Genomic DNA, 13565 nt, shown 5'->3' with positions numbered 1-13565 from the left:
ACACACATGCCCACCCAGGGAAGCACCAGGGTGCGTGAGGAGGTGCAGGGCGAGGGGAGGAGCAGGAAAAAGCCGTGATGGAGGTTCCTGCAGGAAGGAACTCAGCCAGGCTGTGTAAGCAGGCTCAGAGTCGGCTATTTGAGATGACTTCAGTGGGCTCTGGGGCAAAGGAGCTATTCCTACTTGTCTGGTACCTGGCCCTGGGGTGATGGGGGGTGTTTATTGTTACATTTTTTTGTTCAAACCCTGATACCTTTGTGTTTTTAATTTTTCTGATGATAAAAATTAAATATCTTCTCTGTAAAATTTTAGACAACAGAGTACTGGCTTGCACAGAGAGAGCTCACTGAAGGAGGGATGGGAGGTGGAGGGTCCCATGCAAAAAGAGTGCCGGGGTTACCATCTCTAGGAATGAGCTAGCCCTGGCTATCTCCCAGGGTGATCTCTCGTGACTCCCAGGGTCACCATGCCCAGATTCCAAAATATCACAGTTATAAGCCACACTTAAATAGTGGTCTTATCCGAAAATAGTCCTTAGAGATATCAGTTAAGATGACATCATAATGGGGCAGGGCAGGGTCCCTTAACTCCATAAGACCAGTGTCCTTATACGAAAACAAAGAGGCAGGGTGGGGATGTGCCTCAGTGGTAGCATGCTTGCCTAGCATGTGTGAGGCACTGGGTCCAATTCTCAGCACCACATATAAATAATTTTAAAAAGGTCCATTGACAACTAAAAATATTAAAAGAAAAGAAAGAAAACAAAGAGGGAAGATGGACAAGTGGGAAAGATTGGGGGGGGGGGGACATCACTAACAGCAGAGGCAGTGATCAGTGTGGGCCTCTTCAAGCAGAGGCACACTGAGGGTGCAGGAAGGATCCTCCCCTCCAACTCCGAAAGGAGCAAATCTTAATTCAGATTTTTAGTTCCCAGTATTGCAACAGAATAAATTGCTGTTTAAGCCACTTAGCTTGTGGTACTTCTGCGACAGCAGCCCTGGGAAACCAACATATTCCCTTTACCCCTTGAACTTGAGAATTACCTGTGGCTCTGATTAACACTCTACCCAATTAACTTTATTATGTAGCTGCTTGGGAAATTATCAAACAAATCAAGACAAGGCTCGTTACTGAAGAATACGCTAGAGTTTTCAGGAGTGGCAAAGAAGAGATAGAAAAGAATTAGGGACTCTGTTTATTGTTACTTTTTTTTTTTTTTCCAAACCCTGATACCTTTGTGTTTTTAATTTTTCTGATAAAAATTAAATATATTCTCTGTAAAATTTTAGACAACAGAAAATAGAGACAACTAAAAATCACTGAAACTCCAATATACAATAAATAATGCAAGATCAGACTATAAAAAAAAAACTTGTACAAATCAACCAGAAGGGAGGGGGGGGGGAAATCTCAAAATAAAAACAAGCAAAGGACCAGCGCAGGGATTTTCAAAGATTTATGTTATGATTACATATGAAAATAGACTCAACCTCTATGAGACACACAGAAATTAAATCCACAACAAGAGACTGACACTCACCCAACCAGAAGAGCTTTGAGTACCAAGTGGGACCTGGGGGGACCCAAACTTTCATATACTCACTAGCTGTGGCTTTGGCCCCTGGTGCTGGGGCTGGAACCCAGGGCTTGCACAGGCTAAGCCAGCTCTCCTACACTGAGCAACACACCCCAGCTGTAGAGGGGAATAATTTACAACCACTCTGGAGACATGGTTGGCAGATCTGCTAAAGCTGAACAAACATACACCCTAAGATCTAAGAATTCCACTCATAAATACACAACCGGAGACACGCACACAAGTATTCAATAAAAGGCACACGCTAGAATATTTGTAGCTGCACTCTTTGTGATAGCCCCAAAGTGGAAATGACCCAGATGTCCATTAAAAGTAGAACTGATCGATATTTTGTGCTATGTCCATACCAGGGAATGGAACATCTGCTTCTCACAATGTGGATGAAGCCCACGAGATAAGTCCAAAAAGTCAGACGTATCAGAATGTGTTTCTATCAGATTCCAGATACGCAAAGTGCTAATGCAGCAACCCAAGGTGTCTGTAGTCAAAGGACAGCCACACCTCATAAGGTGGACAGTGACTACATGGGTATGAGAAGGGCTTCTGAGGTCCTGATCATGTTTGATTTCTTAACCTGTAAGCTGTTCACAGGGGCACCTTCCCTTGGTGAAAATTCATTAGCGGTGTGTTTCTTTGTGCACACTGATTTTATGTTTCAACAAGTCAAGTTCACTTGAATTCAAGTTCCCCATAATAGATCTCATTGTAAAATGAGCTGGTGGGTTTTAGGTCTAATCCTTTCAGAGTTTTCCTCCCTTTACTTGGAATGAAATGTTTGAACAGCCTATTTCATTTAACAGAGCATGGACGACTTTCCATGTCATTAAACTGAGCGCCACACCGTCAATCTTATGAAATGCACATTGCTTCCAACGTTGGTAAAGTTAACTCTGCCCAGTTTACACTCCCAGTAACACTGCTGGAGAGTGAAGAATGGGATTTACAAGAAGACACTGAGACAGTCGTCTCTAAAAGCAAAGGAACAAAAAGGCTAAAGCTAAAAAGCATGGTTGTGATGAGGCAGAACAGGAATCATCAAGTCGTACTACCTAACAAACAAACAAAAAAAAGCTTTTACAGAGACTAAAATTATCACTGAAAACAAAAGCACAACTGTCTCAAGAGTTACGTGATAAATTACAACCCAGTTCTAAATCTGGAGTTAAAACCAAGAAACCAAGTTAAAACCTCATCAGTGTTGGAAAAAACAAAAACACAACAATTTCAATTCACAGTTTTGATCTTCAAAAAATAAAATCCAAGCATAAACTCCACAAAACAGCCAAGAATTCCAAGGGCAAAAAGGAAAACCAACAAGGATAAGAATTTTGTATTTCAAAACTTAAAAATTTTTGAAAAGTTTGTATACTGAAAAGCTACTTTTAACTCAGAAGATTAAAAAAAAATAAGACTGTTTCTTGACATTAAAATCATTTTTTCCCAGTGAAAATCTAGTTTTAATATGTTAGCATTACTTACTCAAACACAAGCTAGAGAAATAGTTTCCACCCTCTAGGGATAAGGTTCTTCATTTCTAAAAATAGAATTCCTTCTGAAAAACAGTCAAAACTTCCACTTTCTTCCTTGAGTCCCTCTCCCACTAGCCCATCCCATCTCTTCTGCAATCACACTTGAATTTTTTCCCCCAAGTTTGCTTTTTCCCCTTTTTTCTTTTAAAAAAATTCAATAAAGCTTTTAAAATAAAACTATTTGTTCTCTATATTGTTTTATTTTGGTATTAATCACAGCTTTGTATTAACATACATTTCTATATGACTATAGAATAACTTTAAGGTTTCCAAAAAATTTTCTTCTTCTTCTAATATTAGTTGTCATCAGTTGCTTATACTACATATATATTCAATTGGTACTAGTTGACAAAGAATAAAAGGCATAACTTCTTTTTAAAAAAAAAATTGGTATACCTGGTTAATCACACACCAGATTCTTGAAATATGCCAGGGAATTAGGAGTTTACTATAATAGAAAAAAGGCATTTTAATTGTGAAACTACACATCAGCATCCATCACATTTTAGTGTCTATTTGCTTATGGTGCTGTGGCAATGAGACCAAAAAGAACAATCAACTTACAGGAGCTTATCAAAGACACACAGGTAGATAAATGTTAGTTTAATATTTAAACACCATACATCAATAATACTATAATTTAAGAAAAGCATTAGCAAAACCACCCCCAGCACTTTCCAAGGGACTAGGGGCTTTAGACAACAGACATCCAGTGCTCTAATTCTTCTATGGGTTCCCCTTCTACTGTGACATAAATACACCAGATTGAGGGATGTCAACACCCCCAAAAGTCAATTACTTTAATTTCCAGGCTTCCGAATCCTTCCCTACCTAGAGCCCACATGACCCTGTCTTACTGGTAAACCTGCATGGGGAGCAAGGATAGAAATTCTGGCTGAGCAAAAGCCTATGTACTGGATCCTACAATAGTCATGTTTCTTGTCAGAAATGGCCCCAAGAACTTTGTGATTATGATTATGCTTCCCACCTAACTTGACTACAGGAAGAAAATGTACTGAACACAGCAACACAAGCATTCTGGTTTGAGAGACAATTGAGAAATTATTTCTATAATCCAACATCAGGTACCCAGGCTTCAGCTGTCATTCTTGTGCTAATCAAATGTTGGGTCCAACCCAGAAGCATGGGTCCATCCATGGTTATCAAAATGACGTGTGAAGGACTCTGTGCCCTCAGACCAAGAGTTACAACATTCTCAAAGGTAACAAGCATCATGCAGTAAGACATCCAGGCAGATGCCTGCTGCCTTCCAAGGGTGGACACAATTTTTTGGTTTTCTGCACTTTTGTCTTGTGAATTTCTATACCAAAAGCTCAGGACAGTATCTCGCAAGATGGATGGATGTCTCTACTTCCTTTAAGCAATCTTAATGAACTCAGCTACTAGTTCAACTCTTTGAATCTTCTTAAAGGAAAAAAAAGTTGACTTCCAATGCATTTAATATTGAATCATGGGTTGACTTTTCTTAGAACAAGATACAAAATACTTGGCCTTTTGTGATGACGACACAGATCACAGTTTTCTATGATGACCTTGTAGATTTAACTCAGAGGTTCTCAACAGAAAACCATAAGAAAGAGATGTGAGAAAAGGAAGGGACCCAGGAGAAACCTTCAGAACTCACAGCAGGCAGGGAGAAGAGAGATCTCAACACCACAGAACAGATGGAAACCAGCGCACATGACTGAAAAGAATCAAAAATTAGTTTCCATGCTGGTGTGAGAGGCGGTAACAAAGACTGGTAATGTCGGTAATTTTAGCAATCAGCTCAGTTAACAGACATTTTAGCAAAACAAGGTAAGCTATGCCATCCTTAATGGAAAATGATAGCATAACCACAATTCCAATTATCCAACAATATTCAAAAGGGGGAGACTAATTTTGGCCATCTGATTTCTGTAACTGTTTTATTCAATACTTGGAAGTACACATGCAAAAGATTAGAGATCTGCTCCTTCACTCCTAAGAGACACTGAATACACAGAGGAGGGTTCTCGGAGATGAAAATAAAGCAGTGCCCTGGAAACATTGAACCCTAAAAGAAACCCATTTAGTACATGTGCTTTTTCTCACTAAATAAAGTTACTACAGGTCCTGTTCCAACCACGACTGCACTTAGGTGCAAATCCATGCCAATAACCACAGTAGCTCCAGTATGCCTTTTCGACAGTCCCGTGATTCAAATCATCATGAAGGCTCTTACAGCCTTGCCACAAATGGGAAACCAAGCAGATGGACATCCAGCAGATGATGAGGCCTTTTGCATCCACACAATTCTTCGCACCACATAGTTCAAATATGCCTTCATCATCTTCTACCACCATGGTCCTCGATACCTTGTTAAAAAAAAGTTCCTCAGAGGTAGGAACTTTCTCAACTGGCAAAATCTGACATCAGAATTTCCAACATGCTGCGTCAGGCTATGGGCATGATAATACTCCTGACACTCACTTGTGGCAATTTAGACCTTTATTCTGTAATCACTTTATCTTTCCCCAAATCTCAAAGGATTTGAGATGAAAGCTGGCACTCTTGTGCCTTTTCCAGTCTCTAAGGCGAACAACATGAAATGATTGTCCTCCAACTAAGTTTAATTTCTCTTTTCCTAGTTTGCCAAAAATGCCACAGGGAAGAAATCAAAATAACTAAGCATTTGCTCGAGTTTTTGCCAAGAAAATTTCCCCCACTTCCTTGATCGCACAAATTTTGGGGCGGGGGAGATCTCCTTCCATGTGAAAACAAAGCTGAATCGAACCACATTTTTGCCTTTTCCAAAAGCCTAATGCACATGTGTAGTCTAATGGAGCCTATACATTGCTTCTTTCTGCAACGTACTAGGAACCTTTGCACTGGCTGGAGCCGAGACCTCACAAGAAGATAACATTTAAAGCCATGTTCGGGCAGTGGTAACATGGACCCAAAGGGATTGCTCTAAGTTTTTCAACAGATTAAACTATGGACAACATCCAAGGGGAAAAAAAAATAAAAGGAAATGAAAATACAATTTCAGCTACTGTCAGTGCACCTGTGAAAACCAATACTGCAAAGTTTTGCCAGTGGAACTGGGGGTTTGAATTTTAAATAGTTTCCTATAATCTGGCAAAGTCACTTCACATGCCTCCATCTTCATTTCCTTAACTATTAAATACCTACCACCAGCACACTTCAGAAGAGGAGGATAATGAAACAGTGCCAAATATAAAAAGTGGGCTGTATGATAACAGAAAACCAGAGAGCCCCGGGTGTCTGACTCACAAAATAAATTTGATCACAAATTAAAATTCTACCAACTACAGACCTTTCTCATTTAACATTTTATCACATATAATTCACTACCAAACACTGCTTGGGCTTCTGGCATTTTTTCATAATATTCTTTCTGTCTGTAATTTCCATCTAAATATCTAAGTGATGCCATCTCCCACCCACTAATCTCTCTGACCTCCCACAGGTTAAACACTTATGTTTCCACAGAATTTCATGCCATTATTGTATAATTCACGGTAGAATGAGAGAGGGAGAGGCCCCAGGACTTGCTACAGAAGTGGCTCCTGGGGTTAAGAATTCTGTCATGGCTCTATATACCCAGACTCTGCCAGTATCTACCAGTGACTAACACACAATGAGCAATAATCAATGTCCATGAATGAATGAATGAATGAATAAGATCATAGTCCTCTTTTTTACTTTCTTGCCAAAGGGGGGAGGGACAATCATTATTTAAAATGATTTTTTAGCACAGGACTCAATAACATTAATTTTTCATGATTAGCTTCAATTTAATCAAGTTCAATTTTTAGTCTGTAGAAACTATCAACCACAAAACTATGTCTCTGTACCCTACAAATTACTTACTGGCTGGAACAATGAAATCTCCATGTAACTCATAGGTCATGAGAGGTTCGGGAAGACTCCTGTATGAAAAAGAGTTCATAATTACCAAACAAATCCGAACAAGTCACCTGCCAGTTTATTTTTTATAAAAAAGTGTTAAGTCTGTTGCGCATTTCTTAGCTATCATACAAAACTTCCTCAGGGAATACCTTTACATATCAAAAAGATATATAAATCAAATGAAGCACTTTTTTAACTCCTATTTGAACTATGCTATCAAAGCTTAAGCGACCGCAAATCGCTAAAAGGCCTAAGCACATAGCACTTCATCTCTAACCTTGGAAAGTATCTTTAGGAACATGTGGTTTTAGATTTGACTTCTTTTCACACACTGACATATTAAAAGTTAAACACTTTCTAACCAAATGTAAGCATATAATTTGAAAAATCATCTTTAAGATAGTAGCCAATGATACTACATACACACACAAATACATAGAAAAGCACTCGGATGCAGCTCTGTGGTAGAGCACTTGCCTAGCATTCATGAGTCCCTGGGTTCAAACCCCAGCACCACACACACACAAAAAAATTAATTTTTAAAATTACATAGAAAAGATCAAATAAACCAAATCCTCTTCTCTCTCAAGTATCTCCATTTTTTAAAAATCAGGATTTTTGAAAATTCACTATGCCTATGTAATAATGAAAGAGAATCATGAAATAAGGTTAGTGACTTTGTAGTTTATGCCTATAAAATTAAACTGATGGCAACTTTAAAAATATACACATTTTAATTTAAAAAAAAAAAAAACAAATTAAATGGTAGTATATTAGATCCCAGGATCAATAGAATGCTACAGTTCATTCGACCTGCTAATGTCTTAAATTTTATAATGTCAACTTTATGAAAAGTCAAGGAATACTTCAACAAGTATCAATCTGCAACGTTTTTCTGCAGGGCAACCTGGCAAGACATTAAGAACCTCAGAAAGATTGAAATCCTATAACCCAGAAATTCCTATTCAAATATTTTAAAAGAAAATCAAAGATGCACAGATGCACACATAAAAATTTAAACATATGCAAAAGCCAAGAATACTGCCAGGGATAAAGGTCATTTCATATTGATAAAAAGGTCAACTCATCAAGATGCTCCAACAAAACTAAATGTTCATGGATCAAACAGCTTCAACATACATCATGCAAAAACTGACAGAACTGCAATACAGATGACTCCACAACCACAACCTCTGTCTCAATAAGTGCTAGAACAAGCAGACAGAAAATCAGTCAGCATACACAGCCATCACCAACCTGACGCATCAGCACGCCCTTCACCTAAATGACACTGCACCCAAAAGAGGGACACACACACCCAATGCACATGGATTATTCATTTGCCAAGATAGACCAAATTCTGGTCCATGAATCAATAAGTTTAAAGTGTTCAATTCAGACAGAGCAAGTTCTTTCGTGGAAATAAAAACTGAATTTATAAAATCAGTAACAAGAAGAGCTGAAAAACACCAAAGAAAGGGAGATTTGAAAGTATTTTGAACTAAATTAAAATACAGTCTATCAGAATCTTAGGGATGCCGATTAAGCTGTACTTTGGAGCACATGTATACTGTTAAACATCTACATTAGAAAAGACGACCTTAAACCACCAATGACTTTACCTTCTACCTGAAAGCAAGGGAGGAAAAAATGAATTAAAACCGAAGTAAGAAGAATAAAAATAATATTGACCAAAAAGAAAATCAGTGAAAACCAAAAATAGAGATGTTAATCCAAAACCAGTTACTTAAGATGATCAATAAAATTGGTAAATCTAACCCAAGTGACTAGGAAATAGAGAAAATATGAATAGCCAATGTCAAAAAGGAGAATGGTTAGCCTCTTCAACAAATGATGCTGGGAAAATTGGAAATTCATATGCAAAAAAACGAAATGAAATTCCTATCTCTCACCATGCCCAAAACTCAACTCTCAGTGGATCAAAGACCTAGGAATTAAACCAGACACCCTGCATCTAACAGAAGAAAAAGTAGGCCCCAATGTCTATCATATCAGATTAGGCCCCTACTTCCTTAATAAGACTCCTATAGTGCAAGAATTAAGATCAAGAATTAATAAATGGGAGGGATTCAAACTAAAAAGCTTCTTCTCAGCAAAAGAAACAATCAGTGAGGTGAATAGAGAGCCTACAGGTTGGGAGTTAATTTTTACCACTTGCACATCAGCTAGATTACTCATCTCCAGGGTATATAAAGAAAGAGCTCAAAAAATCTAAACACCAAAAAAACAAATAACCCTACTAATAAATGGGCCAAGGAACCAAACAGACACTTCTCAGAAGAGGATATAGGGGTAGAAATGAGAGTGGAATGAGATGGGCATCATTACCCTAAGTACATGTATAAAGACATGAGTGGTATGAATATACTTTGTATACAACCAGAGGTATGAAAAATTGTGCTCTATATGTGTAATATGAATTGTAATGCATTCTGCTGTCATATATAACAAATTAGAATAAAAAAAGAATTCAGTGGACATTTGGGATACAAGGGGGATGACCATAAACCTGCAGTTTTATCACATTATATGACATATCAGACTACTGGTTACTATTTTAAAGGAGCTTTGAATTTAATAAAATATCCCATTTACATATGCTGTCAATAGGTCTGCATTTACAAATATGCTGTTTTGCATGCATTTTCAGATTGAGAAACTGCAAACCTAATGGGCTTAGATTCTTGACATTCCACATCCTTTTTCTATGTGAAAGGGTTACTTTAACAATCAACAGCTTGAAAAAAAATGGCTTAGTCATTTTTAAAGAAAAAAAAAGAATGGTTACTGCAGAATCACCAAAGGTTGTAACAATATTAAGAGAAAACAGGTAATATTACAAATGGTTTCATGTCCATACATGCAGCAATTTACACAAAATAGACAAATGTCTGAAAAGTTGGAAACTACCAAAGCTTACTTAAGATAAAAGATAACCTTAGTAATCCTATACTTGTTAATCCTAGATCTATCAGAAAAATTGAATTTGTAGTTAAAAATCTAGTCTGTAAGAAAACTCAGACCCAGATGACTTTGTTGGTGAATTCTATCAAACAATTACGGAAGAAATAATTTCAGTTTTATTTATATTTTTTTCAGAAAGTATCAGTACGTATGTGTGTGTGTGTGTGTATGTATTTCCTTCCAGAAAATAGAATACTTACTCATTCTGTGAGGGAAAATATCAAAACTGAAAACATTTCAAGAAAATGACAGAAAAATACCACTAACACACACAGAGGCAACTTTAAATGTTAGTAAATTAAATTCAACAAGCTACATAAAAGGATAACAGATCACAACCCAGCTGGCTTTCTCACTGACCTACCACTTTGAAAAATCAATGCAATTCACCATACCAGCAAACTAAAAAAAAGAGTGGAAAAAGCCTGTATGATCATCACAGTAGACAACACAGTGGGGGAAAAAGGACTGTCTTTCCCACAAATGATAACGCAAACACTGAACATCCATATGCAAAAGTGAATTTGACTCCATTCCTCATATCTTTCACAAAACTTAAAATAGATCATAAATCTCAGTGGAAAAACCCAAAAACAATAACATTTCTTTAAGAAAATATAAAAGATAGCCTTTATGACTTTATGTTAAGCCAAGATTTCTTGATATCACCAACAGCATAGTCCAAAAAAAGAAACAAATTGACAAACTGGACTTCATCAAAGTTAATAACTTCTCATTGAATGACACTGTTAAAAAAAATGAAAAGACAACCGACGTAACCAAAAATGTTTAACATTAATAGTCACTGGGGAAGTTCACATTAAAAGCACAATGAGCTATCACATACCTATTAAATCAGCTAAAACTTGAAAAAATAAACAACAACAAAAATGACCATAGCAACATTTGACAAGGATATAGAAGAAGCAGGACTCCTGTACACTCCTGTAGGTGGGAGTATAAATGAATCAAATTTGAACAAAAGTTTGTCAATTTCCCAAAAAGTTACGCATGATCTAGATAGTCCACTCCGGGATTTATCCATAAGAAATGAAAGTGCAGACGGGCATAGTGGATCACACTTGTCATCCCAGTAACTCAGGAGGCTGAGGCAGGAGGATCACGAGTTCAAAGACAGCCTCAGCAATTCAGCAAGGCCCTAAGCAACTTAGTGAGACCTTGTCTTTAAATAATAAAAATAAAAAGGGCTGATGATGTGGCTCAGTGGTGGAGCACCCCTGCTTTCAATCCTTAGTACCCCCCCCAAAAAAAGTGCATGTCCCTCTGAAGATTTACCCATAAATGTTTAGCAGCTCTAGGTACAATAGTCAAAAGCTACAAACAACTCAAATATCTATCAACAGATCAAAGGATCAAAAAGAAAAAAAAAAATTGTGGTATATCCATCCAATAGATCAGTAGTTAGCAGAAAAAGGCATAAACTACTAGAATATACTATAACATAGGTGAATCTCTACTTCTTCTAAGTGAAAAAAATCTAGATTTTTTTCCTAAAACATATGCTATATAGCTTATTTATACATAATTATAAGAACTCCAACTTAACATATAATGAAATAAAGCAGAAAAACAGTTAACTAAAGGTCAGGCCTGAGAAGGGAGGGGTGCAAAGAAAGGAGGCATTTCCAAAGACTGTTTATCTTGATTATGGTGATGGTTTCACAGGCGTATAAATACATCAGTCTTATCAAAACATATATTATAAATATGGAGAGCTCATATTTCAATTACACAATAAAGCTGTTTAGCTGATTATGTCAATTGCACTATAATAAAGATAAAAAAAAAATGAATGTAAAAAAACTGTTACAAGTATGTTCCTTACCCACAGCTTAGGATACTTTAGTACACATACGTATACAAAATGACAACCATAAACAAATTAAAACTTTCTTTATTTCTGCTCTCCTTCCTCTTCTTCCCCTACACTCCCATTTAACAAAGGAAAAAGAAATCAAACGCATCACAGCCTAAATCCGGAGAAAGAAACACTAACTAGAAGTCAACCTTTGGGGTTTTTGTTTCTTTAAGGACAAGCAGAAAGAGCAAAGGAGGAAAATGGTTATCCAGCAGGGAAGGAAAACAGAGGGTGCATAATTGAAAAGAGGGAAGAATAAAAACACCGAGAAAAACCAGAGAGCATTTCTTCTCCAATAAAATGAATTTGTGCCTAAGCATCCTCTATAAGCTACTTATATCATTGCCATATGTCTATAGCTAGGCAATGCGGCATAAAAAATAAATACCGTTAATGTTAGGGAAGCAGTAATAAAAATGACAAGCTCCCCATACAGAATTTATTACACTGAGTCACTGCATCTCTCAGCCTCCCACCCAACATGTTTTCAAGCCACCTCTCTTTACCACCCATTGGGATCTGCCGGGAGATACAAATCATAATATTTACCTAAGCTGGCATTTCCTTCCCCAAAAATCCCATTCCAATTTCCAGACTTAAAAGAAGTTTCCTCCAGGTAAAATCATTTTACTAGAAACATCACAAAACAGATCATTTGTCACCCCACAATGGGAAACGGTTGTGATGAACATGTTGCAGGAACTCAAAATTATGGTCTGCATAGATAAGAAATCATTCTGAGGGCTCGAATTCAGTTCTCCAAAGCATGGGAGTAAAATTGTTGCCTCAAGTCAGGAAAAGAAGGAAGATGCCATGTGTAAGGCCACTGCCATCTTTCTTTCTCCAAGACCCTGAGGGCTTTGCTTCCTATCGTAGTTTGGTGCTTTGGGGGTTGGCCAATTTCTTCCTCCACTTCCAGCCTCCCATCCAGTAATGGCTCAGTTATTTGCCAGGAAAAGAATTTAAGGCAAGGCAAGACTTTGGTCTTTTTGTTGTTCTTGTTTCTTGGTGAGAAAAAGCTGTATTTCAGCTCTTACTGTGAAAGACAGAGCTGAGATTCCGACCTAGTGACTGGGTGGCTCCAGACCTCATGCCCTTGACCATTGCATTACACTTCTCTATCATGATGAGGGAAATACATTTGCTTTGGACATAACCATGTAGCCAACGTGGAATTAGGTAACAACTCAGTTTTCTTCCATTTGGTCCATCACCAGAAAAAGTGTCAATTAAATCCTAATTACTGCATTTTCAGTTGCTAAAAATAACATAGGGGAAAAGAACAGCAACCCAACTTTCGAATCTCCCAAGGCATCTGCCATCTTATGATAATCACTTCATCACATTCAGGCAGAATGTGTATATTGTTAGGAGTGAAATTATATAATAATAGCATCTCATAATTTCGTTCCGTAGGCAATGTTTGCTTCAAAGTGGAATGCAATATGATGGAGCAACATAATGAGAGAAAAAATGCAGAAAAAGCAACATAAGACCAAGGGCAATTAGGAACTAGCTTTAGAGAACATCAAGATCCAAAAGAGGGACTAGGGATGTGGCTTAGTGGTAGAGCACTTACCTAGCATGCACAAAGTTCTGGGTTCAATTCCCAGCTCAAAAAAAAAAAAAAAAAAAAAAAAAAAAAAAAAAAAAAAAAAAA

General features: G+C 37.3%; 1 protein-coding gene across 1 annotated transcript in view; it reads right to left on the bottom strand.

Moving 5' to 3' along the window:
* The window catches only part of Arhgap10 (Rho GTPase activating protein 10), a 258740-nt gene that overhangs the window by 102084 nt on the left and 143091 nt on the right, over positions 1-13565 (bottom strand). Inside the window, exon 18 of the mRNA XM_048813852.1 lies at positions 7003-7061. Within this exon, the coding sequence (XP_048669809.1) occupies positions 7003-7061 (59 nt within the window). The remainder of the gene's footprint in view (positions 1-7002; positions 7062-13565) is intronic.

Source organism: Marmota marmota, unplaced genomic scaffold (assembly GCF_001458135.2).
Source record: "Marmota marmota marmota unplaced genomic scaffold, marMar, whole genome shotgun sequence".
NCBI classification, from domain to species: Eukaryota; Metazoa; Chordata; class Mammalia; order Rodentia; family Sciuridae; genus Marmota; species Marmota marmota.
Note: the sequence above shows the minus strand (reverse complement) of the source record. Positions and strands in the feature narration are given on the sequence as shown.